The 26,674-nt window shown below is 47.5% G+C and overlaps 1 protein-coding gene across 1 annotated transcript in view; it reads left to right on the top strand.

The window, feature by feature from the left end:
• Positions 1-26,674, top strand: part of LOC105705166 (E1A-binding protein p400) — a 135,205-nt gene that overhangs the window by 52,291 nt on the left and 56,240 nt on the right. The window contains exons 13-23 of the mRNA XM_064379537.1: positions 8,365-8,472; positions 10,520-10,710; positions 11,094-11,271; positions 15,719-15,855; positions 17,215-17,384; positions 17,659-17,833; positions 17,947-18,083; positions 22,113-22,299; positions 22,786-22,952; positions 25,144-25,313; positions 26,192-26,434. Coding sequence (XP_064235607.1) covers positions 8,365-8,472; positions 10,520-10,710; positions 11,094-11,271; positions 15,719-15,855; positions 17,215-17,384; positions 17,659-17,833; positions 17,947-18,083; positions 22,113-22,299; positions 22,786-22,952; positions 25,144-25,313; positions 26,192-26,434 — 1,863 coding nt within the window. The remainder of the gene's footprint in view (positions 1-8,364; positions 8,473-10,519; positions 10,711-11,093; positions 11,272-15,718; positions 15,856-17,214; positions 17,385-17,658; positions 17,834-17,946; positions 18,084-22,112; positions 22,300-22,785; positions 22,953-25,143; positions 25,314-26,191; positions 26,435-26,674) is intronic.

Below are 26,674 nucleotides of genomic sequence, written 5' to 3'. Positions count from 1 at the left end.
TTGTGTGTCGGACACTGCCCTGTCTTCCTTCCCTGCCACCTGCGTGTGTCTCCCTGAGTGTACTGCCCATCTTGAGTGTGTGAGAACTTTACGAACGAACCCGGCACGGCTCCATGGGCTTGCCTCTCCACTCTCTGTGTCCTGAGTTTCATCCCCAGTGTTGAGTGTTGCTGTCAACGCATTCATTGTCATTGCCAGGCAGTATTCTTTGTGTAAATATGTCAGCGACTATTTTTTGTGCTGTTGGTGGCCATTCAGCTGGTTCCCTGTGTTGACTGTGAGCATTCTCCTATTCCCCAGGCATGTGTGCATGAGTGGCTTGCCTGTGCTCAGGGGAAGGAGTGACTGTGGTTTAGAGTGGGTGTGCCAAGCTCCACATCTCAGGAAGGAATACTCTTTTAAAAAAAAATTATGTATTTTGAAATTGTATTGCCATTCTTTGATTGCTGTAGCACATCTCAGAGACTCTTGCTGTTTGCCACTCGGGGTAGAGTGGTTTCTTCTTGTGGTTTTCGGTTGCAGTTCCCTGATAACTGAAGTGAAGCATCTTTTCATGTTTCTTCTTTTGTCTGTGTTTGGATCATTTTGGTGATGAGTTTTCTTTTCTTACTGACTTGTCGGTGATGGTCTTTACATATTCTGGACATGAATTCTTCGTCAGTTCTGTGTTCCAGTCACATTTTCCCAGTTGGTGGTGTGTCTTTTCACTCTTTACAGTACTTTTTGATGAAAGGCATTCTAAATTTTAGCATACAGCAAGTCCTCATTTAATGTTGTCAATAAGTTCCTGGAAACTGCAACTTTAAGGGAAATGATGTTACATTCCTGTTGTTTTATTACAGCCATGAGGAAAAAAATTGGTTTTGTTATAGTTGACCCTTGAACAACGTGGAGATTAGGAGTGCCAGCCCACCCCCGTGCCTGCTCTGTCAAAAATTTGCATGTAGATTTGGACTCCTCCAAAACTTAGTACTAAGAGCCCTGATAGTCCACTGTTGACGGGAAGCCTTATCAATCACATGAAACAGTCTATGAACACATATATATTTTTTCTTTTTCTTTTTCTTTTTTTTGAGACAGAGTCTCATTCTGACATCCAGGCTGGAGTGCAGTAGCGGAATCACAGCTCACTGCAGCCTTGACTTCTTGGGCTCAGCCGATCCTTCCACCTCAGGCTCCGAGTAGCTGGGACTATAGGTGCATGCTACCACATCTGGCTAATTTTTGTGTTTTTTGTAGCTAGGGGATTTTACTGTGTTGCTCAGGCTGGTCTCAAACTCTTGGGCTCAAGCAAGCCTCCCATCTTCGCTTTACAAAGTGCTGAGTTTACAGGTATGAGCCATCATTCCTGGCCTGTTTTGTATGTTATGTGTATTTAATATTATGTACTGAGTTCTTTTTTTTTTTTTTTGAGACAGAGTCTTGCTCTGTCGCCCAGGCTGGAGTACAGTGGCATGATCTTGGCTCACTGCAAACTCTGCCTCCTGGGTTCAAGCGATTCTCCTACCTCAGCCTCCTGAGTAGCTGGGACTACAGGTGCGTGCCACCACGCCCAGCTAATATTGTTTTGTACTTTTAGTAGAGACAGGGTTTCACTATGTTAGCTGGGATGGGCTTGATCTCCTGACCTCGTTGATTTGCCGACCTCGGCCTCCCAAAGTGCTGGGATTACAGGTGTGAGCCACCGCGCCTGGCGCCTGCATTCTGACAGTAAAGTAAGCTAGAGGAAAGAAAATGTTGCTAAAAAAACAGAAGAGAAAATACATTTACTATTTGTTAAGTGGAAGTGGATAATTACACAAGTCTTCATTCTGGTCATCTTCACGTTGAGTAGGTTGAGGAGGCGTGGTGAGGGGTTGGTCCTGCTGTGGATAAAATCTGCATGGAAGAGGACCCTCACAGTTCCATGGGTCAGCTATACATCGTTTTGCTCAAATTGTCACAGTTTCCAAGAACCAACCTATTGATGATGTTTGGTGAGGACTTACTCTAGTAGAATTTGTCAGTCTTGCTCACAAGGATGTATCATCTAAATTTTGTTGTTTTTACTCTTATATTGTGAAATGAATGCAGTTTCCTTTTTTCCCTCATGTCTATTTGGAAAGCCATATTGAAAAGCCTATCTTTTCTCCACTGATCTTCAATGCCAGCTCAGATGCAAAACACGTTTCCTTTTATGCATGGCTCCTTCTGGGATCTTTATTCTCTTATTGGCAAATGTGTACCGATCTGTACTAATGCCACACTGCCTTTCTTACTATTGCTTTATAATAGTTCTTGATGTCTGCTTAGGTCAGTTCTTCTGCCTTGCTCTGCGTTAGGAGGATCTTGTCTATTTGGGGACTGTTTCAGATGCGTGCTAGAATCAGTTCATCAAGTTTCACAGAAAAACCTATTGGAAATTTTGATTAGAATTTAATTGCATTAATGGATGTTTTGTGAGAATTGCTGTCTTTATGAATTTCAGCCTTTCCAATCTATGGTCAAAATAGAGTTCTCCCTTCACTTGGGTCTTCCTAAATAGCTTTCCATAAAATTTGATGATTGTGTCTCTTCTGTTAGATTTAATTCTAGGTACTATGTATTTTTAAAAGTTGTGCTAAATGGTATATTTTTAAATATTATATTTTAGACATATTGCTGGTATGTGTAAGTGCAGTTGATTTTATTTATTTCTCTTATACTCAGCAACTTTTCTGAACTCTGTTAATTCTTTGTCTACACTGACTTCCTCTCAGAAGAAAGAACTTTCCTGTATAACCCTTCTTCCTTTCATGCTTCTTTTTCTTGTTGTTTTATGCTAGGTGGGACTTCAGTAAAGTGTTGGATTGGTGCCAGTGCTGGGCAGCTTTGGCTTTTTCCTGCCTTGAAAGGGAGCACTCTCAGGCAGGCAGTGTGTTAGAGTGCTTGGGTCATAATCGCAGGCTCCAAACCTACTGTTGCTTCCTGCTGACCCCGTGACCTCAGTCAGGTCGTCTGAGTGGTGTTTTTCTCAGTGTTGTTCTGAGGAAATACAGTACATGGAAGCCTTGGCCTGATGTGTCCTAAGTGCTCTTAACTGCTGCTGTCAGGACAGTTATGCTGATACCTTTAATGTTTCATTAGTGGACATGGTATATATATATATATTTTTTTTTTTTGAGACGGAGTTTCGCTCTTGTTACCCAGGCTGGAGTGCAATGGCGCGATCTCGGCTCACCACAACCTCCGCCTCCTGGGTTCAGGCAATTCTCCTGCCTCAGCCTCCTGAGTAGCTGGGATTACGGGCATGCGCCACCATGCCCAGCTAATTTTTTGTATTTTTAGTAGAGACGGGGTTTCACCATGTCGACCAGGATGGTCTCAATCTCTTGACCTCGTGATCCACCCGCCTCGACCTCCCAAAGTGCTGGGATTACAGGCGTGAGCCACCGTGCCCGGCCTATTTTTTATGGGTAGTGAAGTTCGAGGCTATTCTTCAGTGTTTCTCTTGTAGGTGGATATTGCATGCTATGTTGTTTGTTTGAGATGGAGTCTTGCTTTGTCACCCAGTCTGGAGTGCAGTGGAGCAATCTCTGCTCACTGCAACCTCTGCCTCCCGGGTTCAAGCGATTCTCCTACCTCAGCCTCCTGAGTAGCTGGGACCACAGGTGCCTGTGACCACACCCAGCTAATATTTGTATTTTTAGTAGAGACAGGGTTTCACCATGTTGGCCAGGCTGGTCTCCAACTCCTGACCTCAGGTGATCCACCCGCCTCAGTCTCCCAAAGTGCTGGGGTTACAGGCGTGAGCCACTGCGCCCAGCCTTCATACATTAAATTGAGGAATATGACTTTTTCTTTTCTTCATAGTCACATTTTCTTAGAATTTCTTTATTTCATCTAAATTTTAAAATTTATTGGCACACGTCAATAATTTCTCCTTACAGCGTTTCCCACCTCGGCTGTGTTTGTACGTCTGTCCCTTCTTTCCCCAATGCTGTGTATTTAGGCTTCTCTGTTTTCTTAATAGTCTTGTTCAAGAGTTTTTTTTTAAACTGGAGCCTGTATATTGTTTTCTGTTTTGTTGTTTCTGCTCTTATTTCTTTTTTAAAAATAATGTCTTTTTCTGAGTTTTTAACTTGGATGACTAGCTTACTAATTTTCATTAGCTCACTAATATAAACATTTAAGGGTCTAAATTTTTCTATAAACTGCTTTAGCTGAATCTCATGTTTATTATTCAGTTTTAAATATTTTCTGATATCTCTTGTATATATTTTTTATTGACTCATGAGTTATTTAGAAGGATGTTTCTTAATTTCCAAACTATACAGGGTTTTCAATATATATTTTTATTATTATTCTATATTAACTATATTTTCGATCAGACAGTGGATTTATGGGATTCTCACTAACCTGGATTTTGTTGAGGTGGGTTTTGAATGGACCTGTTTGTGAACATTCCATGTATGCTTTAGAGCCTCATGCCTTCGTCAGGTTCTGGTGCAGTTTTCCCTGAGTCCTCCAGGTACAACTTGTGGATTGCTTTATCCAGGTCTTATCCTTACTGATGATTTTTGTCTTTTTGCTCTGTCGGTTACTGAGAGAGGTATGCTAAGATTTCCCATATGATAATGAGTACCTGCTTCTCCTTAAATTTATGTCAGTTTTCATTTTATATATTCTGAGACTGTATTAGTATGTGCATATATAGATTGAGAATTGTTATCCTATCACTTCATCATTTTTACTTGATTCTAGATAATTCCATCACATCTGTTTTCTATTTTATGAATTCTCTTTTCAGTTTTTCCTCGTCTTTTGTTAACCCATTGATTGTTAAATTCCAGTTACCAGTTTGTTTTAAGACATTCCCAGTGGTTGTTTTAGAAAACCTACATGGAATTGAAAAATTATCTCTGTATTCACACTTTCGGTCATCTTTTCTGTTTCTTCAGATATAAAATTTTATCATCTGTGCCTGATAACTGCAGGGGTGATGTTTCTGCAGGTCTGATCCTGCTGTCATTTATGAATCCTGGTTTCTGCTGATGGTGCATTGTTTCCTAGTGTACCTTGTGAGTTTTGACAATTTATTGGAACTTTGTTGTGGCGGTTACTTCAGGCCTGACACTGAGGGAGCTTCCTCTGGAGAGAGTTTCTGTTAACTTCTAATCTGTGTTCTTCTCTTTGTTTCTGAAATGGTCCAGGTGCGATGTGCTCTTCTAGGAAGGATGTCTCTTGTAAACAGCATTTAGTTGGTCTCTTTTGCCCCTCCCGTTTACTCTAACATCTTTATGTCTCTAAATTGGAGTGTTTAGTACATTTGTATTAAATTTAAGCCTGTTCTATTAATAGTTGGGCCTAGATCTCTCATAATTTTAAAATTTGTTTTATATTTTCTCCCTGTTATTTAGTCATCTCTTTTTTAAGTTACCTTAAGCATCAGTCAGGTATTTACAAATTATTTCATTTCCTCTTCTCCATTAGCTTTCTGTATTCTTGTTAGTGGCTATCTGGTTATGGCATGCATTCTTGACTTACTAGAGTACCTGTTAAATTAGCTATGTAGTAGTCTCTGTGGGCAGAGTTTGGGAGCAGCCTTGCTGGGTGATTGTGGCCCAGGTCTCCTGTGAAGATGGTTTTCAGAAGGCTTGATGTGGCAGGCTGGAGGATGCCATTCCAGGCTGGTTCGTTCTGCCAGTTGATGGGCTCTGGTTGCATGCTGAGGGCAGGTTGAGTGTCCTCCTGACCTGGGGCTGGTATCCCCAGGTATCCATGAAGGAGCAGGGTGGACACTGTCGTATCTCTTATAACTGAGTCTTGGAAGTCACATGCTGTCATTCTCACATATGGTGGTCACACCAGTCAGGCCAGGTCAGTGTGGGAGAGGCCAGGAGTGAACAACTGGAGGTAGGGTTCCTGGGCATCCCATTGTCTTTTTTTTTTTTTTTTTTTGAGACAGAGTCTTTCTCTGTCACCAGGTGCCAGGCTGGAGTACAGTGGTGCGATCTTGGTTCACTGCAACCTTCGCCTCCCGGGTTCAAGCAATTCTCCTGCCCCAGCCCCCCAAGTAGCTGGGACTACAGGTATGCGCCACCACACCCAGCTGATTTTTGTAGTTTTTAGTAGAGACGGGGTTTCACCATGTTGGCCAGGATGGTCTCAATCTCTTGACCTCGTGATCCGCCCGCCTCTGCCTCCCAAAGTGCTGGGATTACAGGCGTGAGCCACCGCGCCCGGCCCATTGTCTTTATAGTATCACATTGAATCCATGAACAGAGAGCCTCTCATTGGGTCAAGGCTTCTTTCGTGGTCTTCAGGAACTCGTTTGAGCTTTCTTCACAGAGATGTGGTGCATTTTTGAAAGTTTAATTCTAAGTATGTTTAGCTCTTCATATCCATGGGTTTTAATATTTACAAAAAAAAGTGAAAAATAAGAATACAGCTAGGTGTGGTGGCTCACACCTGTGATCCTGGCTACTTGGGAGGCTGCGGCAGGCCTATCACTTGAGCCCAGGAGTTCAGGTTCAGCCTGGGCAATGTAGCAAGACCCCATCTCTAAAAATAACTGAACAGCCAACCAAAAACCCCCCACACCAAACAAACCCAAATAACAGTACAACAATTAAAAAGATACCAAAAAAATAGCTTAACAACTGTTTACATAGCATTCACATTCTGTTAGGTGTGATAAGTAATCTAGAGATGATTTGAAGTATATGAGAGGATGTGTGTAGGTTACACGCAAATACACATACTTTTACTTAAGGGACTTGAGCATCCTTTGATTTTGGTATCCGAGAGGGGCCTTGGAACCAGCTCCTCAAGAATTCTGAGGGATGACTGTATTGAATTTTCTGTCTAAATGGTTTTTTTTTCTTCTGTTGCATTTTCTAACTAGTTTATATATGTGGAGGCTGATTTCTGTGTATTGTTTGTTCTGAGACACCTTCCAGAATTATCTTGTTATTGGAAGTTTTGGTTGGTTAGCTTGTTTTTCCTACTTACGTATAGCATCATGTGCTGTAGGGTGCATCCCAGCATTTTGCACTGGAAGCATCAGACAGGAAAGGTGAAAGCACCTTGTTAGGAGCACCATGGACGCACTTCCTGGATTCTACAGCCAGCATTTCCTTTCACTTGGCTCCATTACGTCTCTGTCCATCAAGCCAGTGTGGCGAATATTTGACATCCTGAGCAAATGAATTCAAAGTCTGCTTGGTAGTCTTGAGTGGACAGTGCCTTTAATGTGGTCCTTGTGGGCTGCTCTTCCGTGGCGTTTGTTATTTTGGCTCAGCAGTCTTTGTTGACATAAAATATACATGCAGACAGCCTCACATATCACAGGTGCACAGCCCAGTGAAAGGGTTTCCCCTGTTACATCCGCCACTGTGTGAACATTCTTTGAACAGGAATCTGGGTTTACATTGCTGTCGTTTCTCAGGATAGACTCACTAAAGTGGGAAATGGTGGGGTCGAGGACATTGGATTCCAAAGCCCTTCAGCTTTCCTTGTTGATTTCTAGAAGAATCCAGCCAGTTTATACCATTATGAGCAGTGTGTGGGAGTATCTACTTCATCATAATTCCCCAGGGTTTTGATTTTAAGATGGTTGGTGATTTGATAGCAAACAAACTGTGCACTGATTTCCAGGGATGATCAGTGAAGAAATACCTTTAAGATGCTTGTGTGTGTAACAGCTTCCTGTCCTTTGTCCATTGCGATTGGGGTATTTAAGCAATTAGGGTGAGTGCTTTATAAAGGAAGCTTAACTATGTTTTATCATCTTTTTGAACGTTTTTGCTGTTTTTTATTTGATGTTTTGTATATTTTTGTGTCATCTCCATTAGTTATTTCCTATCAATGGTGTTCATTTTTTACATTTTTATTTATTAGTCTACAGTGTTACTGTTCATTTAGATTATTTCAGATATTTTAATTCTTATATGAATAAGATTGAGTTTCTTTTATTCCAAAGATTCTCATCTTTATAGAGAGAATATTTTATACATTTTTAAATTTGCATAAATTTCAGGGGAGCAGGTACGGTGTTGTTCCCTGGCTGTACTGTGTAGTGGTGAAGTGTGGGCCTTTGGTATGTCCATGACCCAAATGTGTATTGCACTAAGTAATTTCTCATCATTCCCCTCCCACCCCTCAAGAAATATTTTAGACCTTTTATCAGTAATGGGCAAACATTTTAGTTTTTAGAAAAGCAAATGTGCTTTTAGACAATATAATCTTTTTCCACGGAGTGATCTAAAGTTGGAAAAGGAATACATGTGTGAGAGGAAGCCCCTTGCCCTTCTTATTGTGATTCTTCCGGCCACTGCTGCTTCCCAATTTAAATGACAGTTGTTGTTATAAAGTAACAGCCCTTCTGCTCACAACCCTCTGCAGCTGAGCTGCCCCTCCTGGACCTGATGAAACTGTACGAAGGCGCCTTCCTGCCGAGTTCTCAGTGGCCCCGGCTGAAGCCTGATGGCGAGGACACGAGTGGAGAGGAAGGTGCGCTCTCAGCCTTTGGAAGAATTCAGGGTTCAAAGTAGAGACCAGAGTACTTACTGTAGGGCTGAGGGCCCCACAGGGTCGTGGGGTGTCCCTTATGCTGTGCTGAGGCACAGGATCCGAGGAAGAAAGAGACAGGACACAGAAGTACAAGGAAAACGCAGCTGGGCTCGGGGGGCCACGCCACCTATGAGCGGAGTCAGGCGAGGCCCTGAATGTCCAGAAGCGTGAGTATTTATCGTGTATAGGTTAGGGGGCAGGGCAGTGAGTGAAATCATCTTTAAGGATAGTGATGGGGTTGTGAGCAATAAAACAACGGGTCCACCCCCATTAGGTTACCTAGGCCGGGAGGTGGACAGTGCGCAGCAAGGGGCCCATTCCCACGAAGGCAAGGGCCGTGTGCAGTGAGGGGTCCACTCCATTAGGTCACCGAGGCTTGAAGGTGGGCTGTGTGCAGTGAAGAAGGTACACTGTGCAATACCTCTATCTATGGGCAAACTACTTCTAAGAAGATTTATGGGGGGGATGCTTTAAGTCACACAGCAGTGACAGAGCTGTCAGGGTTACCACCACCTGCTAGTTCGATAGGAAGATGCTTTTCGAGCAGCACAGTAGCAAGAGCTGATAAAGTTCACAGTCACCAAGGTGGATTGCCGGTCTGAGGGCAGCCTTCCACAAGAACTGGAGCAAGGTCCTACAACTCCTTTATCAGGAGGAGTGGCTCTCGCCCCAAGCCTGCCGTACAGCGGGTATCTTTATGATACTGAACGCTGCCGCCTGGGCCTTGGATTCTTGTCCTGGTGTAACTGTTTTCCCTTAAATCATGCTCTGCACTGTGTCTGCTCTAGGCATTCCTCTGATTATAAGCTGCTTATTCCTTAATTCGTGCTCTGTACTGTATCTACTCTAGGCATTCCTCTGATTATGAACTAAGATATAATTATAGGTATATATGTAGGGAAATATTCTTTAGGCACTCATACTATCAACTATTATATGATTATACATAGAGGATTATATAAGGGGAAATAGCTGAGTAGTAACACTGTAAACTGAGGTATTCTTCAGGCCTTAATTCTATAAACTAATATATGATTATATAAAGAGTTATATAAATGGAAATAGCTGAGTAGTAACACTATAATCTGAGGTATTCTTCAGGCCTTCATTGTGCCAGGGTTCTGCTTAGCTCTCTTTCCTTGGTGCCTATATGGAGGGTTATCCACACTTACAAAGACTTAAAATAAGATTTAGAAAATTTCTTTTAGTTTGATAAAAGAAAAAATTAGAAATATTTAATAAGTAACTTTATATTGGATAGAATTTTATTAAGTCTGTGCTTTTAATTTATTAACCTGGCACAGTTATTGGGGCACTTGATTATGTTGTGAAGGATGTAGAAATATTTTTCTCTAGATTTATAAACATCATTGATTTATGGACCTAGATATCATGTTTATTCATGCTGTGCTGTGTTTAACACAGCAGTTTTGAGTAGTTTCTTTTACTTGTTATTGGACCTTCTAAACGGATGCCTAGAGCACCAGAGAAGGTCTGCGTTTCCTGCTCTTGTTGCAGCTGTTGGGACTTAGACACCAAATGTGAGTCGCGGAGGGGCCCTAGGAGCCCTGCGGGGGTCAGGCCTCACCAGACCCCAGGCTGCCAGCAGGACCAGAGGAAGGAGAGGCAGGTTCAGCCTCCTCCTGGTTTCCCATGTTTTTCTTTCTTGATAATAGAGGGGAGATCCCTAAACCCTGAGACACCTATACGTATCGCCCCGTGATACCAGCTCCTAATTGCTATGGAGACATTTTCCAAATACTTGGAGGGCTTTCCAGAGTAGTCCTTGGTTTGATAGTTTCATAAGGGTTCTTGCCCATTTATCCAGATGGCATTGTTAGATGTAAAATGGATTACAAACAAAAAACTGTCGCCTAATTCTGTTTTCGAAGTCGTTGGATTCTATAAACTTTTCTCTGTTTTAAAAACTGTTTGGGTTTATAAAGCCCTCTGAGCAGCCCCCGTTTCCCTTGTTTTCTTGTTACAGATGCGGACGACTGCCCGGGCGACAGGGAGAGTTGCAAGGACTTGGTTCTCATCGACTCGCTTTTCATCATGGATCAGTTCAAAGCTGCAGAGAGAATGAATGTTGGGAAACCCAACACCAGGGATATTGCGGAGGTCACTGCAGTGGCTGAAGCCATCCTGCCCAAGGGCAGTGCTCGGGTCACAACCTCGGTGAGGTGCTGGGCTTTCAAGTGTGGGATGAGACAGAGCGCATAGCATAGTGAGTCATGAGAAAAGCTTTTCCTCTTTCCAGTGACATGCTCCGTCCCAACTGCAGAAGTTGTCAGAAAAAGCAATTCTTCATGTGCCTGTAGTGCCAGCTACTCAGGAGGGTGAGGCAGGAGGATCTCTTGAGCCCAGATGTTCAGGTATTCAGGACCAGCTTGAGTGACATAGCGAGATCCGGTCTCCAAAAGAAGCAGCTCTTCCTCTTCCTGTTTTTTGGAGATCACTTTCTAATTAGTTTATCATGTGACTGTCGATTTCAGTCTTCAGAAAAAGTTGGGGTGATTATTTTGACCAGCAGTCATTCTTTGATTTGTTCATCACTGCAGGTAAAATTTAATGCTCCATCTTTATTGTATGGGGCTCTCAGAGATTATCAGAAGATCGGCCTGGACTGGCTGGCCAAACTCTACCGGAAGAATCTCAATGGCATATTGGCAGATGAAGCTGGGCTGGGTAAAACAGTGCAGATCATTGCTTTTTTTGCCCACCTAGCTTGTAATGAAGGTAAGAGTTTGCTAGTTTTTTGAACAATACCAATTTGCTAAGCCTTACTTGTAAGCCCTTGTGTTTGTTGGGAGTGTAGGGACTTGGCCATCTTATCTACTTAGCTTCTGTCCTTTGACCTGAGCAAATTGAAGCTCAGCAGTATTCATTATATGAATGAATAAAAAACTTGTTCACAGTTAATTCAGTAATTATTAGTGAAAATCTAATATATTACAGAGACTTGTGAAGCTGTGACTGAACCTTGTGACTCCAGGGTGAAGTCACCCTGCAATATGTGGCCAGCAGAGCAGGTGGTCCACTTCCTGTGCTGCTTCTAGACTGCCGTGAACCCACCATTGGACTCTTAGCCGTGTGGGGTGGTTTGTGGCACGCATCCTGGCTCAGTGTATCCTCCTCATGTTATCTTGTGCCCGCTACCTCTCGTCTCTCTTGCTGGAATTTCACCTGTCAGTGGGGCAGCATTTCCAGTCCACTGGTCGAGTGCCTCAGGAAATGGGCCTGGGTACCCTGTGTGGGCTCAGCCTCTATGTGGCAGCCCTGGCTGGTTCCTCACCCTCCTGACTCTTCTAGCCGGTGCACAGCTCGTGTAGACACTCACCTCCCTGACTCTTCTAGCCGGTGCACAGCTCGTGTAGACCCTCCCTCTCCTGACTCTTCTAGCCCGTGCACAGCTCGTGTAGACACTCACCTCCCTGACTCTTCTAGCCGGTGCACAGCTGGTGTAGACACTCCCTCTCCTGACTGTTCTAGCCGGTGCACAGCTCGTGTAGACACTCCCTCTCCTGACTCTTCTAGCCCGTGCACAGCTCTTGTAGACACTCCCTCTCCTGACTCTTCTAGCTGGTTTTGTATTTTTAGTAGAGATGGGGTTTCTCCATGTTCGTCAGACTGGTCTCAAATTCCTGACCTCAGGTGATCCACCCTCCTTGGCCTCCCAAAGTGCCGGCGTTAAAGGCATGAGCCACCTCGCCTGGCCCTGAACCCACCTGTGGTTTGTGGCACGCATCCTGGCTCACTGTATCCTCTTCATGTTATCTTGTGCACGCCCCGTCTCGTCTCTCTTGCTGGGTTCTTCAGCTGTTAGGAGAGTTCTTGTTAACAACTCCCCTCTGTGCTGTTGCATAATTTGCCACAGCATTGCTGTTGAGCATGTCTTCCTTGCCTTCTGTTTTGAAAAGCTTGCTGGGTCTCATGATCAGTTTTGTTTTTTTTTTCCAGTAGGGACGGGGTTTCGCCATGTTGACCAGGATGGTCTCGATCTCTTGACCTTCATGATCAGTTTTTAAGCATGAGCAGATCAACTTCTGAGCTCCATCTTTTCTCCCATTATGTGTTTCTGTCTTGGGCTCATGTCACGTGGTCATATGTAGTGCTTTGGCATACATCATATGCATAGTTACTTCCAGATGGAAAAACCACCTTGCCTTACTATTTTATTAGTTAGGTGAAAAGAGAGTTCACTGTTACAATAGTAAAATGTTGGAAGCAGCCCATACTTTTTTTTTTAAGACGGAGTCTCTTTTACCCAGGCTGGAGTGTAGTGGCATAATTTTGGCTCACTGCAACCTCCGTCTCCTGGGCTCAAGTGGTCCTCCTGCCTCAGCCTCCAGAATAGCTGGGACTACAGGCATGTGCCAGCATGCCTGGCTAATTGTTTTGTATTTTTGGTAGAGAGGGGGTTTCATCATATTGTCCAGGCTGGTCTGGAACTCCTGAATTCTCGTGGTCTACCCACCTCAGCCTCCCAGAGTGCTGAGATTACAGGCATGAGCCACCGAGCCCAGACTTTTTTTTTTTTTTTTGAGGCGCTGTTACCCATGCTGGAGTGCAGTGACATGATCACGGTAGCTTACTGCAGCCTTGACTTCCCAGGCACAAGGGATCCTTCTGCCTCAGCCTCCTGAGTAACTCCTTAGGAGGCTGAGGTGGGAGGATCACTGTGACTGCACAAAAGACTGACTAATTTTTGTATTTTTGGTAGAGATGGGGTTTTGCCATGTTGCCAGGTTGGTCTTGAACTCCTGGGCTCAAGCTATCTGCCCCTCTTGCCCTCCCAAAGTGGTGGGATTATAGGCGTGAGCCGCTGTGCCCAGCCTGGCAGTAACCTATGCTTCTAAAACTAGGGGATTGTACTTGATCGGTTGACAGATGAGTTCAGCCAGTTGGCATTCATTCATCTGCTTTTTACCTGATGACTGTCACAGACTCCAGGTACTTTTCTAGGTCATGAGGGTGCAGTCCTGCCCTCAGGAACGCCACACTGATACAGATGAACCTGGAATAAGGAGCCTTGAAGTGGGCTGATGACCCAGCAAAGTGACAGAAGGCTGGCCAGCTGGAGCAGGGTTTCAGACAGATTGGGTAGCTGGGGTAGGGGCTGCAAGTACAGCTTACATGTCCAGGAACAGCACCAAGGCTGATATGAGGGTGAGAGGATGCAGGGGGACGGGAGAGAAATGAGGTCAGAAAGGCTGGGGCCAGCCGCGATAGAGGCCTAGCAGGCCCTGGAGCTGGTGTGGCTTTGCCTTGGTGTGTGGTCTGCGTCGGTGCAGGTGTTGGTACAGGTGTCTGTGCAGGCTGCAGAGCAGTGGTGTGATCATGGCTCACTGCAGACTCAACCTCCTGGGCTTAAGTGATCTTCCCACCTCAGCTTCCCAAGTAGCTGGGAATACAGGTGCATGCTACAGTGCTTGGCTAATTTTTTTTTTTTTTTATGTAGAGATGAGCTCTTACTATGTTACCCAGGCTGATCTTGAACTCCTGGCCTCAAAAGATTCTCCTGCCTTGGCTTCCCAAAGTGCTGGGATTACAGAGATTATAGCTGCAAGCCACTGTGCCTAGCCAGCTTTTCTTTAAAAAAAAAAAAAAAAATCTTAAATTAGTCAGGCATGGTGACCAGGTGCCTGTAATCCCAACTACTTGGGAGGCTGAGGTAGGAGAACTGCTTGAACTCAGGAGGTGGAGGTTGCACTGAGCCGAGATTGTGCCGCTGCACTCCAGCCTGAGCAACAGCAGAGTAAGACTCCGTCTCAAAAAAAAAAAATCTTGTTTTTCACTGGGATTTAAATACCATCTGGATTTGATTTGTTTCCTTACTCCTGAGGTTGTTCACTGTACAATAGTAAGATACTGAAAGCAGCCTATACGTTTTTTTTTTGAGATGGCATGTCCCACTGTCTCCCAGTCTGGAGTGCAGTGGGGTGATCTCGACTCACTAATTAGCTCACAGCTAATTTTTTTGTATTTTTAGTAGAGACGAGGTTTCACCATCTTGGCCAGGCTGGTCTTGAACTCCTGATCTCATGATCTACCCTCCTTGGCCTCCCAAAGTGCTGGGATTACAGGTGTGAACCACTGCACCTGGTTGGTTGTGTTTTTTAGAGTTTATTGTCCTGTTATATTTTTTCTTTGTGAAATTTCTGTTCGTATTATTTTTCTATTGTGTGGTTCTTTTCCAGGATCAGCAGGAATACTTTACATGTAAGCAGTAATGGCCATAGATGGATATATTGTAAATATTTGTTTAAAGTCTACTACGTCTGCCTTGTAACTTGGTTTATGTTTCATTTTTAGCACAGAAGTGGAAATTTATATGTATGTATTACTCTAGTAATTTTTTAAAACCTTGGTTTTCTGGCCAGATATGGTGGCTCATTGCCTGTGATCCCAATACTTGGGGAGGCTGAGGCAGGCGGGTCACCTGAGGTCAGGAGTTCGACACCAGCCTGGCCAACATGGTGAAACCGTGTCTCTACTAAAATACAAAAATTAGTTGGGCATGATGGTGTACACCTGTAATCCTAGCTGCTTGAGAGGCTGAGGCAGGAGAATCGCTTGGACCTGAGAGGCAGAGGTTGCAGTGAGCCAAGATCGCGCCACTGCATTCCAGCCTGGGTGACAAGAGCAAAACTCCATCTTAAAAAAAATAACCTTAGTTTTCTGAAGGGTGAAATTTGAAACAATGTATTTTAGGGTGGTTTGGATGTGCCCCGGACTAGAGCTTCGGAAGCAGTGATGGACCCTTGGCTAACGAAACACAAGTTAGGTGCCTGGTGCATGGAGGCCTGGCTCGTGGGAAGGACTTGAGCCGGGCCTGGGGCTCTCTTAGTCTGAGCCCTCTTGGGCTTTTGAGTGTCACTTGTTCCTCCTGGGCTCTTGGAGGAGTTCACTGTGATTTGAATGAATACCAGTGTCTTCTTGGGACTGCTCATTCAGTGTGTGTAACTGAGGCCCCCTCTGGGCCAGGTTGATGCTTGTGCAGCAGCGCCCTGGGGGCCGAGGAGCAGCTTCTAGGCAGCGTGCACTTGTTCTCAGACAAGTCTGCCTCAGTCGTGCAGTGGTTTATTTGACACATACTGATGAAGCGTCTCTGGTCAGACACAGTGCTAGGTGCCTGGACATGACAGATATTTCAACGTGGAAAATTCTGTTTTTTCCTCTGTAGGTAATTGGGGCCCCCATCTTGTTGTTGTGAGAAGTTGTAACATACTCAAGTGGGAGCTTGAATTGAAACGCTGGTGTCCCGGGCTCAAAATCCTCTCATATATTGGCAGCCACAGAGAACTCAAAGCAAAGAGACAGGTAATTTTTTTTTAAAACATAAAGCTAAACAGAAAACCATCTTAATTTTTATAGAAAACACATTCAAAAATGTGAAGACGTGCTTATGGATATAATAATTAAAAATCACTCATTCGTGAGATAGCGAACCTTTACGTTGTTCCCCTTGAAAGCATAGACAATACCACACCAGCCTGGCTATTCCCTGCGAGGAGGGCTGCACACTCGTAGGCCCAGGTGACGTCTCTTATTTTTCTGAGCACGCTGCGCAGAGCTCAGTGTTACCACGCAGAGCGTGGGGCAGTTTCCTCCGGAAATGATTCTCTGGGGCACTGCAGCACTTTACCCCGGAGGCCCTTCTGGCTTCCACAGGCACAGAGGAGGAGCCGGGTGCCCCCAGCTCGGAACGTGAAACCCATAGAAGCATTTCCACGACGTGCAGAATAGACACGTTTCAGGAACAAATTTTAGCTTGTTAAAGATTTTCGTCTGCCCTGTAGTGTCTAGTGCCAGGTCATTAGGGGTAGATTGGTCACAGTTTTCCATTGACGTCACGGTGTTGAGAAGTGTTTACTGAGAAAGTAAGCTTTGAGCAGTATTTTGTTTTTTACTGTTTTAGTCTGTTTTTGCTGCTATTAAAAAACGCCACATACTGGGTAATTTATTACTATAGAAATTTATTTCTCACAGTTCTGGAGGCTGTGAAGTCCAAGATCCAGATGCCAGCAGATTTAGTACTGTCTGGGGAGGGCCTGGTTTTTACTTCCCAGATAGGGTCTTGCTGCTGCATCGTTTGGAGGGGACCTGGGGGAAGGAATGAAAGGGCAAAAGGGTCCAAGCTGGTTTCCTCTAGCCCTTTCTGAAGGCACAAATTCATCTGTGAGAGCAGAGAAGTGAGAGCACTTCTCAATGCTACCACCATGGCCATTGGATTTCAGCATGAATTTTGCAGGGAACATGTTGAAGCCGTAGCACTATATGTAGCTTTTGGTTTTTTAAAAATGTGTGATGCGGGCCGTTGCAACGCAGATGCTGACGTCTCTTATTTTTCTGAGCACACTTCCCGTTGTTTCGATTAGATACTAGAAGAGCTTGCCCTGCAATCCTCTGCCATAATCTCAGTATTTTCCAAATGGTAATTGTCAGCGCCTGCAAAATGGCTTCTTAATTTGTCAGCGAAACTGCTTTAGACCGCTAGAGGAAGACATAAAAACCTAAACGCAGCCATTTTCTGTGTGGAAATAGCATGTTGTTAAAAAAAGCGAGTAAAATTGTAGGTGGGTGTGGAGTCGCTGGGTGGTGAGCTTTGGAAAGTGTGTGTCTCAAGGTGATTCTGGGAAACAGTGGTGCGAAGGCACTGAGCCATCCTCTGTGCTGCAGGAGTGGGCCACGCCCAACAGCTTCCACGTCTGCATCACGTCCTACACGCAGTTCTTCCGGGGCTTCACTGCCTTCACACGAGTGCGCTGGAAGTGCCTGGTCATCGACGAGATGCAGCGGGTGAAGGGCATGACCGAGAGGCACTGGGAAGCGGTCTTCACGCTGCAGAGGTCTGACCCCTTCCCCCAGTGCTGCATGTTACTTGCTTGTCATTTAGTGTTCTTGGTTGTTGATGTGAAGGATTCTCTTGAAGAAATCTGCGTAATTGCAGAGAATTGCTTTTTACCTTCATCCCAGCGTGTGGGCCAGAGAGCCCTAGAGCTGGGTCAGCACAGCCCCTTCTCAGTCATGTGCATGCTGAATTCGCAGTGCCAAATCACCGTCCCTTTTCTCACACCTTGTTGGGGCAGTAGAGTTCCAGTGTTGCTTTCATCCCGTTTGCAGCCAGCAGCGCCTGCTTCTGATCGACGCGCCGCTGCACAACACCTTCCTGGAGCTCTGGACCATGGTGCACTTCCTGGTCCCGGGGATCTCCAGGCCCTACCTCAGCTCCCCGCTGAGGGCCCCCAGCGACGAGAGCCAGGACTACTACCACAAGGTGGTCATAAGGTTACACCGGGTAGGTCGGTTCTGCCACTTCAGCTGATGCGTTAAACATGCACATGCCTCATTGGAAATGTCTTCCAGCAGCATTTTCGGAAAGAAAAACAGTAAACAGTTTTTTCTTTTCAGGTGACACAGCCATTTATTTTGAGGAGAACTAAGAGAGATGTGGAAAAGCAACTGACAAAGAAATATGAGCATGTTTTGAAGTGTCGCCTTTCAAACCGACAGAAAGCCTTATACGAGGACGTTATCCTACAGCCCGGGTGAGTGTGGGGTCTGGGCGTGTGCCCCCGTTGCTGTCCCTGCCTGTGAGGGACAGAGGCCTTTGCTGTGGCCTCAATGGAAAGCTCCTTTCCGTCAGAATTGGGTGTCTGGAGCTGGAGGCGAGGCGCTCTCCTGGGGGCAGCAGCTCTGTGGCCTCAGGTGTTTCCAGCTGCCTCAGGCTTGTGCCAGCCCTGCAAGCTTCCTGTCTCAGAAGCCCCAGTCCTGTGCAGCTGCCCACGTGCAGGGCGATGTCCTGTTGCTGCTCCCTTTGTTGCCCAGATGAGTATTAGTTTTGGAGAATTTTAGTTTCCATTCATCCTGGAGAGGCGGTGATTGAGCAGCTTGCCTCCCACAGCCAGCTGGAGGCCCCAGAACCTGGGTTTGCTGCGGCCCGCAGGAGGTGGCATGCTGGTGTCTGCGGTGCAGCAAGTGGTGCGCTGTATGGGGTGGAATGTCCCATGCAACGCGCACCATGTGATTGCTGGCAGCTGTGCCTCTGTCTGGCAGGGACCTGCTGGTGCCAGAAGCTGTGCCCCTTGAGTTGACCCAGACCGTGGGGTCCCCCTTGAACCTCTGAGGTCTTCAGATGTCTATGGTTTTGGTCTTTCTGTCATGCTTTCCATTTTCCTGAGTTTAGATGAAAGAAAACAAACACAAAAAAACATGGAAATCAAGTTTTGGAGGATTTGAAATTTATTTGTGTTTAGTCATCACATACCTCAGTCTCTGGGGTCGTGCCACCTCTGCGTCCCTCACAGGCCACAGTTGGATACACTGGGTCAGGTGACCCCACACCTCCCCCAGCTCACGTGCTCATGTGCTCCCCTCCTTATGGGATAGGACATGGGGACCCCAGTGAGATGCTGTAGTAGGAGCAGACACCAGGCGATCGTGTGAGTACCCTCCCTGGCTGTGGGCACAGCAGACTGTGGTTTGTGGAGACTAGGGGTGAGGCCATGCTGTCCATGCCCCCCCGACCCTCTGGCCTGAGTCTCCCTCTCTGTGCCTCATCCTCTGCTCTGCAGCTGGAGGGCGTGCACTTGTGGGCTGACTGGAGTTCTCAGCGTGTGCGTGTGGCACCTGGGCACCTTCAAGAGGTGGGTGCCTGTGAGTGCCGCATGTGTAAGGAATTTCTCAGTCTTACAAGAAGGACGCTGACAACACAACTGTCCTTTCTCCAAGAAGCAGAGCATTGGAGCAGCACCTCACCCCACACCACTAGTGGCGACAGACTTGCCAAGCACTGTAGAAACTTTGTATGTGTGGACAGGTAACGCTTTGCCACATCGCTGAAGCTCTGGTGTCAGATTTTTTAGTAGAATACTGATCAGCCTCTGTCAGCTTTGGTAACACACTAGTTGTAATTTGGGTAGAGAGGACTCCCAGCTTATGCAGGATTTGGGTGCCAGTGTGTCCAGGAAGTCGACTGTGCCCCTCGTGCAGAGACCGACTCAGGGAGTCTGATCCATTGCCCTTCTGTGGTCATGCCCACGGAACGTGGTTGTTTGCCTTCAGGGTTGCAGTGTTGTCTGAGGTGTGAGGCTGGCGGCCCTGGGACCTGTTGAGGAAAAGCATGTCTTACTCTGCTGGTCTTAGGTTGGCTCTGTGGCGTCTGCTCCCTGGGCGGGATGGCAGGAGGGCACTCCTCTTACTCCTCGTGCGTGTTTTCTCCTTTCTTTCCCAGCCTGTGAAATCAAACGTTAGTGCATTAGGTGTGCACACGCCTTGCCCCCACTGGGGCACCTGGGAATCAAGTGTTTTGGTGCTGTCCAGTGCTCTATGGGATCCTCGATGGCCCAGGAGCGTCCTGTCCTGGTCAGTTCCTCCCTGCTCAGAATTGCAGGGACCATGCCATAGCTGCTACCATGAGGGCGGCACTCGTCTTAATGTACTGTGAGCTCCAGAGCTGCCAGACTGGACTCCCTACCTGCCCAGACCCCCTGCGCTGTGCTGGCCTCTCCTGCTCCTGTTAGCCAGGGCAAGTTGCCTTTTTGTTATCAGCCCCTTCATGTGGGCGCCCGGTCCCATTTCTTCTCTGGAACCATCCACCTTTTCAGCCTTTCTTTTTGAAGTGTGCTTTTCCCCCAGCCTTGTGAAGGTGTATATCGCTCGTCTGTAAGTCCTTCCCTGGTCTCTTTTCCTTCCTGCCCTGCTCTCCAGAGCCAGGCTCACAGGAGCTCTCCCGATGCTTGTCTCCATTTTTTGGGCTCCACTCATTTCTTAGCTCCTATGCAATGTGGTTCCCTCACATCAAGGCCTGGCTGTGTGGGGACTCTGGACTCTGGACTCTAGGTGCCGGCTCCCTGTGGAGCCCTCCTGCTTGGGTTTTTTCTTTTCTTTTTTTTGAGATGGAGTTTCACTCGTCATCCAGGCTGGAGTGCAGTGGTGCAGTCTCAGCTTACTGTAGCCTCTGACCTCTGCCTTCCAGGTTTAAGCAATTCTCCTGCCTCAGCCTCTCCAGTAGCTGGAATTACAGGTGCATGCCACCACATCCAGCTAGTTTTTTTGCATTTTTAGTAGAGACGAGGTTTTACCATGTTGGCCAGGCTGGTCTCGAACTCCTGACCTCTAGTGATCTACTCACCTTGGCCTCCCAAAGTGCTGGAATTGCAGGCATGAGCCACCGCGTCCAGCTCTGCTTGGGTTCTGTGGTGCATGCTGCTGTCATGGCGGCTCCCGTCACCTGCACTTGAGCTGTCCTTCAAGCTCCTCCTGTCCAGCATGGCAGAGCTGAGCTCGTGTTTTCCCAAGCCTGGTTCCCTTCCTGCTCTTCCCATTTTAGGGTGTGCGCCACCGTCGATGCAGTTGTTTGGGTTGGAAATTTGCCATTGCTCTCTCCACCCTCCTCTTCCCACGAGTCTGCCATCTCCTTCCTGAATCTCTCTCCAGACCAGTTGCCTTTCGTCACCTCCATCCGGGTTTCCTCCCTCAGGCGTCCTGGTGTTGAGATTGACTCAGGGTGGCTGGCAAAATATTACAGAAAATATTAGGGAAAGTTATAGATTAGTCTCAAACCTTGGAAGGCCGAAAGGTTTTGTGGGGTCAGCAGAAGGCTGTCTGTCCGTTATGTTAGGGAAAAGATAGGGATGATGAAAGGCTTTCCCAGTTTACATCCCTTTGTCTCTGCTCTGTTTCCTCATGTAGACTTTGTGCTGGATGGCCCTCTCACAGGGAGATCAAAGGGGAATTACCCGTTAATAGTGTTTACTCTGGACCCGAAACCTAAAGCTTTTATTATTCGCAAAACCACTCTTTTAACCATGTTAATTATCCACAAACGTGTTAACTTAAAATGTCTGTTATAAAATTCATACTGAATAAATGTAAGGACGGAGAGGGAGTCTTGGTCGATGGGCTGCATTTCGGCCTCTGAAAGCAGCCAGTGCCCATTTCTAACCCACTTGAATCACTGAACCAGGTGTGAGAGTGCATTCATTCATGGTGATAAACATCTCAGGTGGTGACCCCCATGTGACGAGGTCATAGTCTGGTGCACTGTGCTCACCCTCGAGGGCCACTCCACACCATGGCCCATGTCCTGCCTAGCCCTGGTCCCAGTGTGCGTCGTAGGTCTTTCTGTCTGCTCCCTTCCCTGGGTGGCAAGCTGCGCAGGGCATGGACCTGGGCCCTCGCCCACCACCGTGCACTCCTGCCGGGCCAGGCGTCAGAGCTGCTGAGCAGGTGCATGAGGGGCTTTGTGCTCTGCTGCACTCACCCTGCCCCTCACTTTGCTCATCCCCCTTCTCCTTCACAGCACTCATTATGGTTGTGAATGAAGTGGAGTGGCTGTCTTCCTGTCAGCTCTGGCGGGCGGACGTCATTCTAAATGGGGATGGCGAGTGAGTGCAGAGGGACCTGCCTGGCACGTGGACTTGAATGGTCGCTCTGTCTGACTCATGAAGAGGACCTAGAAAAATCTGTTCTTGCCCGCCTTTCTGGAGTTGCCAGTCGATTGTGAGGGTTGGCATGGTCATTGTGTTCGTGTGGCAATTGGATTGAACGCTTCATGTTTCTTCCTCCACGGGCAGCACTCAGGAGGCCTTGAAGAGCGGGCACTTTGTCAACGTCCTGAGCATCCTCGTGCGGCTGCAGCGCATCTGCAACCACCCTGGGCTCGTCGAGCCCCGGCACCCGGGCTCTTCCTACGTGGCGGGGCCACTGGAGTATCCGTCCCCGTCTCTAATCCTGAAGGCACTGGAGAGAGATTTCTGGAAGGCAAGTGGAGGATCCAGAAAGCAGAATTACTGTTTGATGTCTTTTCTAGGCACATTATAGATAAACCATCCTTGGAAATGGGTTCTCAACCAGCTCTTCTCTGCAGTTGCCATTGCAGCTCCACGATATGTGGCACTGTCTAGCAGCACTAATGGCCTGCCACCCCAGCTGGAGTGTTCCACCTCCAGAAACTTACCGAGGGAGACAGGCTCACAGAGTGGAAAGATGCAGAGGGTGGGCTTTCTTGGCGTTATGTGGACTGTGGGCTGTGAGAAGCAGCCGAGTGTGCTTGGTGTATCAGCAGAGCTTCTCCAAGGGCATGGCCACACCTGTGTGGTGGCATGGAGCAGGGTCTGCTTGCCGAGCGGCCGCCACGGGGGTGGGTTTGGATGCCCACCTTAGGGCCCTGCCATAGAAATAGGTTTTGATTCTTAGGTGCTTTTCTGCCACCTCATGCAGCAAGACTTTTTTTCTTTTTGTCTTTAGGAAGCGGATCTTTCTATGTTTGATCTCATCGGGTTGGAAAATAAAATCACTCGCCATGAGGCAGAATTGCTATCTAAGAAAAAGGTACCACAGAAACTCATGGAGGAGATCTCCACTTCACCAGCCCCAGCAGTCCGGCCAGCAGCAGCAAAGCTGAAGGCCAGCAGGTGTGTGCACCCCAGAGGCAGCAGGGAGGGTCGGCTCCTAGGACCCAACAGCTGACCCAGAATATGCGTGGTGAAAAGAAAGGCTGCTAGCCTAGTGCGTTATCTGCTGCTCTTGGGAACCTCACTGACGTCCTTGGCTGTGGTACACGTGGCTCTGCAGAGGCCTTTTGGGCCGTGCAGTGCAGTGCAGCTGCTTACCTTCCTGAGCAGCAACCTCCTTGATTGTCTGCAGCAATTTTAGGGTAGGGTGCGGGTCAGGGCTGCATTTAACCTGGTGCTTCCTGTGGGGGCGTATGGTGTGGCTAGACCACACATGTGTTGTGAGTGTGGCGGGCAGAGGGCTCCACCCTCACGGTGATGTCATTGTCTTACAAGTGACATCTGAATCATGTCTGAAGTGATGCTTCGGCCGGTGTCATGAGGCTGGGAGGGACAGACATTTTAGATGGTTAAATCAAGGTATAAATGACTCAGCCTAAATCTAGCAATTAGAAATATCCACAATCCTACGTGCTTGGGTTAAAAAGAAAAGAGAGAAAAAGGAAAATAGTTATTTTGGAGATGACGGGGCCAGTTCTGCAGACAGGCCTTTCCTGTTGGCACTTCTGTATTTGCCTCACTGGGGACTTTGGCTCAGCTTCCCCGCATCAGTACCAGAGGTTTCTGCTTGGCCTGAGGACTCAGGAACCAGCAGGCTGCTCCTCGGGGAGCCTACAGCCCCCAGTTAAATGAACAGCACCCACTCCAGTAGGTGCTAGTCTGTCTTTTTAAAATGGCTTTTTTAAATAAAAAAATCTATAAAAGTTTTTAGGCCGGGCGCGGTGGCTCATGCCTGTAATCTCAGCACTTTGGGAGGCCGAGGTGGGTGGATCATGAGGTCAGGAGTTTAAGACCACCCTGGCCAAGATAGTGAAACCTCATCTCTACTAAAAATACAAAAATTAGCTGGGCATGGTGCTGGGCACCTGTAATCCCAGCTACTCGGGAGGCTTGAACCTGGAAGGTGGAGGTTGCAGTGAACTGAGATCGGCCACTTCAGCCTGGGTGACAGAGTAAGACTTTGTCTCAAGAAATGAGCAAAAAAAAGTTTTTAATAGACACAGGGATCTCCCTATGTTGCCAGGCTGGTCTTGAACTCCTGGGCTCAAGGGATCCTCCTGCCTCGGTCTCCCAAAGTGCTAGAATTATAGGCGTGAGACTGCACGCTTGGCCTAACAATGGCTTTTGACAGCCATCTCTGCTTGTTACGTTGTATAGCGGTTTTGAAAGTGGCCAATAAGGTCGGGCTCGGTGGCTCACACCTGTAATCCCAGCACTTTGGGAGGCCGAGATGGGCAGATCGTGGGTCAGGAGATTGAGACCATCCTGGCCGTGGTGAAACCCCGTCTCTACTAAAATACAGAAAATTAGCTGGGTGTGGTGGCGTGCACCTGTAGTCCCAGCTACTCAGGAGGCTGAGGCAGGGGAGTCACTTGAATCTGGGAGACGGAGGTTGCAGTGAGCTGAGATTGTGCCACTGCACTCCAGCCTGGCAAAAGAGCAAGACTCCGTCTCAAAAAAAAACCAGGAAGTGGCCAATATAGTTACCAGCTTAAAGAAAAGAGACCTGTCATTGTGGCTCACCCCTGTAATCCCAGTGCTTTGGGAGACCAAGGTGGCAAGATCGCCGGAGCCCAGAAATTCAAGACCAGCCTGGGCAACATAGTGAGACCCTGTCTCTCCAGAAAAGTAATAAAATCCAGGTGTGGTGGTGCGCGCCTGTATTCCTAGCTACTTAGAGGCGGAGGCAAGAGGATTGGTTGAGCCCGGGAGTGTGAGGCAACAGTGCGCCATCACTTGAACCGCCATTTTATCAGACTTCTGTCAAGTTGATGTTCTCCTCACCCCCATTAGCCCTTGTGCTGTCATAGATGCACTGTTTTCTAATCTACATTGATAGGATCGTGGAAGTGAAAGCAGCACTGCTCTGTAATTCCCAGTAATCAGGGCACGTGTGCCCTACCACTGTGGTGTGCTGAGTCTTGTCAGCCTCTCCGCGGGCTTGGGTGAGCTCACCTGGAGCAGTGCCTAGGCGTGCTGGCCCCTGAGCTGGCTTCCCGTAGGCAGCGGTGCACCCCGGCTCCGGGAGGTGGCCTGTCCTCTCTGTGGTCTGATACTCTGTATCTTCTTGCCTGGACCAACGGGCATCTAGGTTGTTCCAGCCTGTGCAGTACGGCCAGAAGCCCGAGGGTCGCACCGTGGCTTTCCCCAGCACGCACCCACCCCGGACGGCAGCCACCACGGCGGCCACTGCTGCTCCACAGGGCCAGCTTCGAGGACGGCCGCCCATCGCCACATTCTCTGCAAATCCAGAGGCAAAAGGTAGACTTCACGTAGTTGTGTGCTCTCTGCCTTACGGAGGTTTTTCTGGACCAAGTTCATGGCACTTTCTTCTTGTGCTTCTGGACGCGATAATCACTCCTGAGTGGGAACAGGCGTCACCCGCTGGCTCTCTGAAGGTGCCTTGTTCAGTTCTTGATGAGTTTTAGAATTTTTTATTGCTTGTAATGGGTGTTTTCCCCTATTGGGGAAGTTTCATTGCTGGGTGAGTGAGTGAGGATCTGATGCTGCCAGCCACTGGGCAGGCTGTTTCTGTTGACAGAGGTGCATGCGTGCAGTCATCTAGGAGACTCCCGAGAGCGTCTGCTCATGTTATATTTTGTGCTGCCACTTAAACGGGATGATTATTTTTGGGAAGGATAGGGTTAAATGGTAGAAAAGGTCATCAAAATAGTTAAAAGTAATATTTCACCACTTGGCCAAAGGGGCCCTCCAAGCCGTGTCCATTCGGGTTTTCTGAGCTAAAAATCAGTGCTCAGACCTGCATTGTTGCCAGCGTTCTCTATTAAAGACATGAGTGGAAGCTCTGTTGATACTTTTTTTGTGGTGTTTTCGGAAATAGTTCCTAATCGATACTAATGTTTGATTGGGCTGACTTCTAATAGTTTCTGTTTACTCTGAGCAATGCACCACAGAGTACCGTAGCTCGAAATGAAGATGATCAACAACATGACAAATTACATTTCTCACCCTGTGGATACATGGCCCCTCCTTTTTTTTTTTTTCCTTAAGCCAGGGCATCTCATTTGAGACATAGTGTGAAATGATGTTTATTTTATTTCTTTAAAATTCGGTTTAAAATATTGTATTTTATTAAGAACCTCTAACAGCTTTGCACAAACAAACCTTATCGATTGCAGCAGCAGCAGCCCCGTTTCAGACCTCTCAGGCTTCCGCCAGTGCTCCACGACACCAGCCCGCCTCGGCCTCCAGCACAGCCGCTAGCCCGGCCCATCCTGCGAAACTGCGGGCCCAGACCACAGCACAGGCCTCCACCCCAGGCCAGCCCCCGCCCCAGCCCCAGGCCCCCTCGCACGCGGCCGGGCAGAGCGCGCTGCCTCAGAGGCTGGTGCTCACCTCGCAGGCCCAGGCCCGCTTGCCCAGTAAGTGGCCTCACCTTTCCAGGTTTCTGCCATCTCTCTACCCCAGAGGAGTTGTGCTAAGAACACGGGGATGTTGGAGGAGCCTTGCTGTCTACTCCTTTGTCTTTCCCCAGCCCCACGCCCAGCGCTGCCTCTCACCAGTGCAGCTGCCTCCGGCACGAGTGTAGCAGGGAGGGCCTCTGTAGAGGCCGCCTTGGCCTTCTCCTGTCTGTGCTGTCTCTCCTCACCCCGCCGTCCAGC

This window comes from Aotus nancymaae, unplaced genomic scaffold, assembly GCF_030222135.1.
Source record: "Aotus nancymaae isolate 86718 unplaced genomic scaffold, 86718_ANA_hifiasm-v0.15.2.pri h1tg000021l, whole genome shotgun sequence".
Classification (NCBI taxonomy): domain Eukaryota; kingdom Metazoa; phylum Chordata; class Mammalia; order Primates; family Aotidae; genus Aotus; species Aotus nancymaae.
This window is presented reverse-complemented; position numbering and strand designations above follow the sequence as displayed.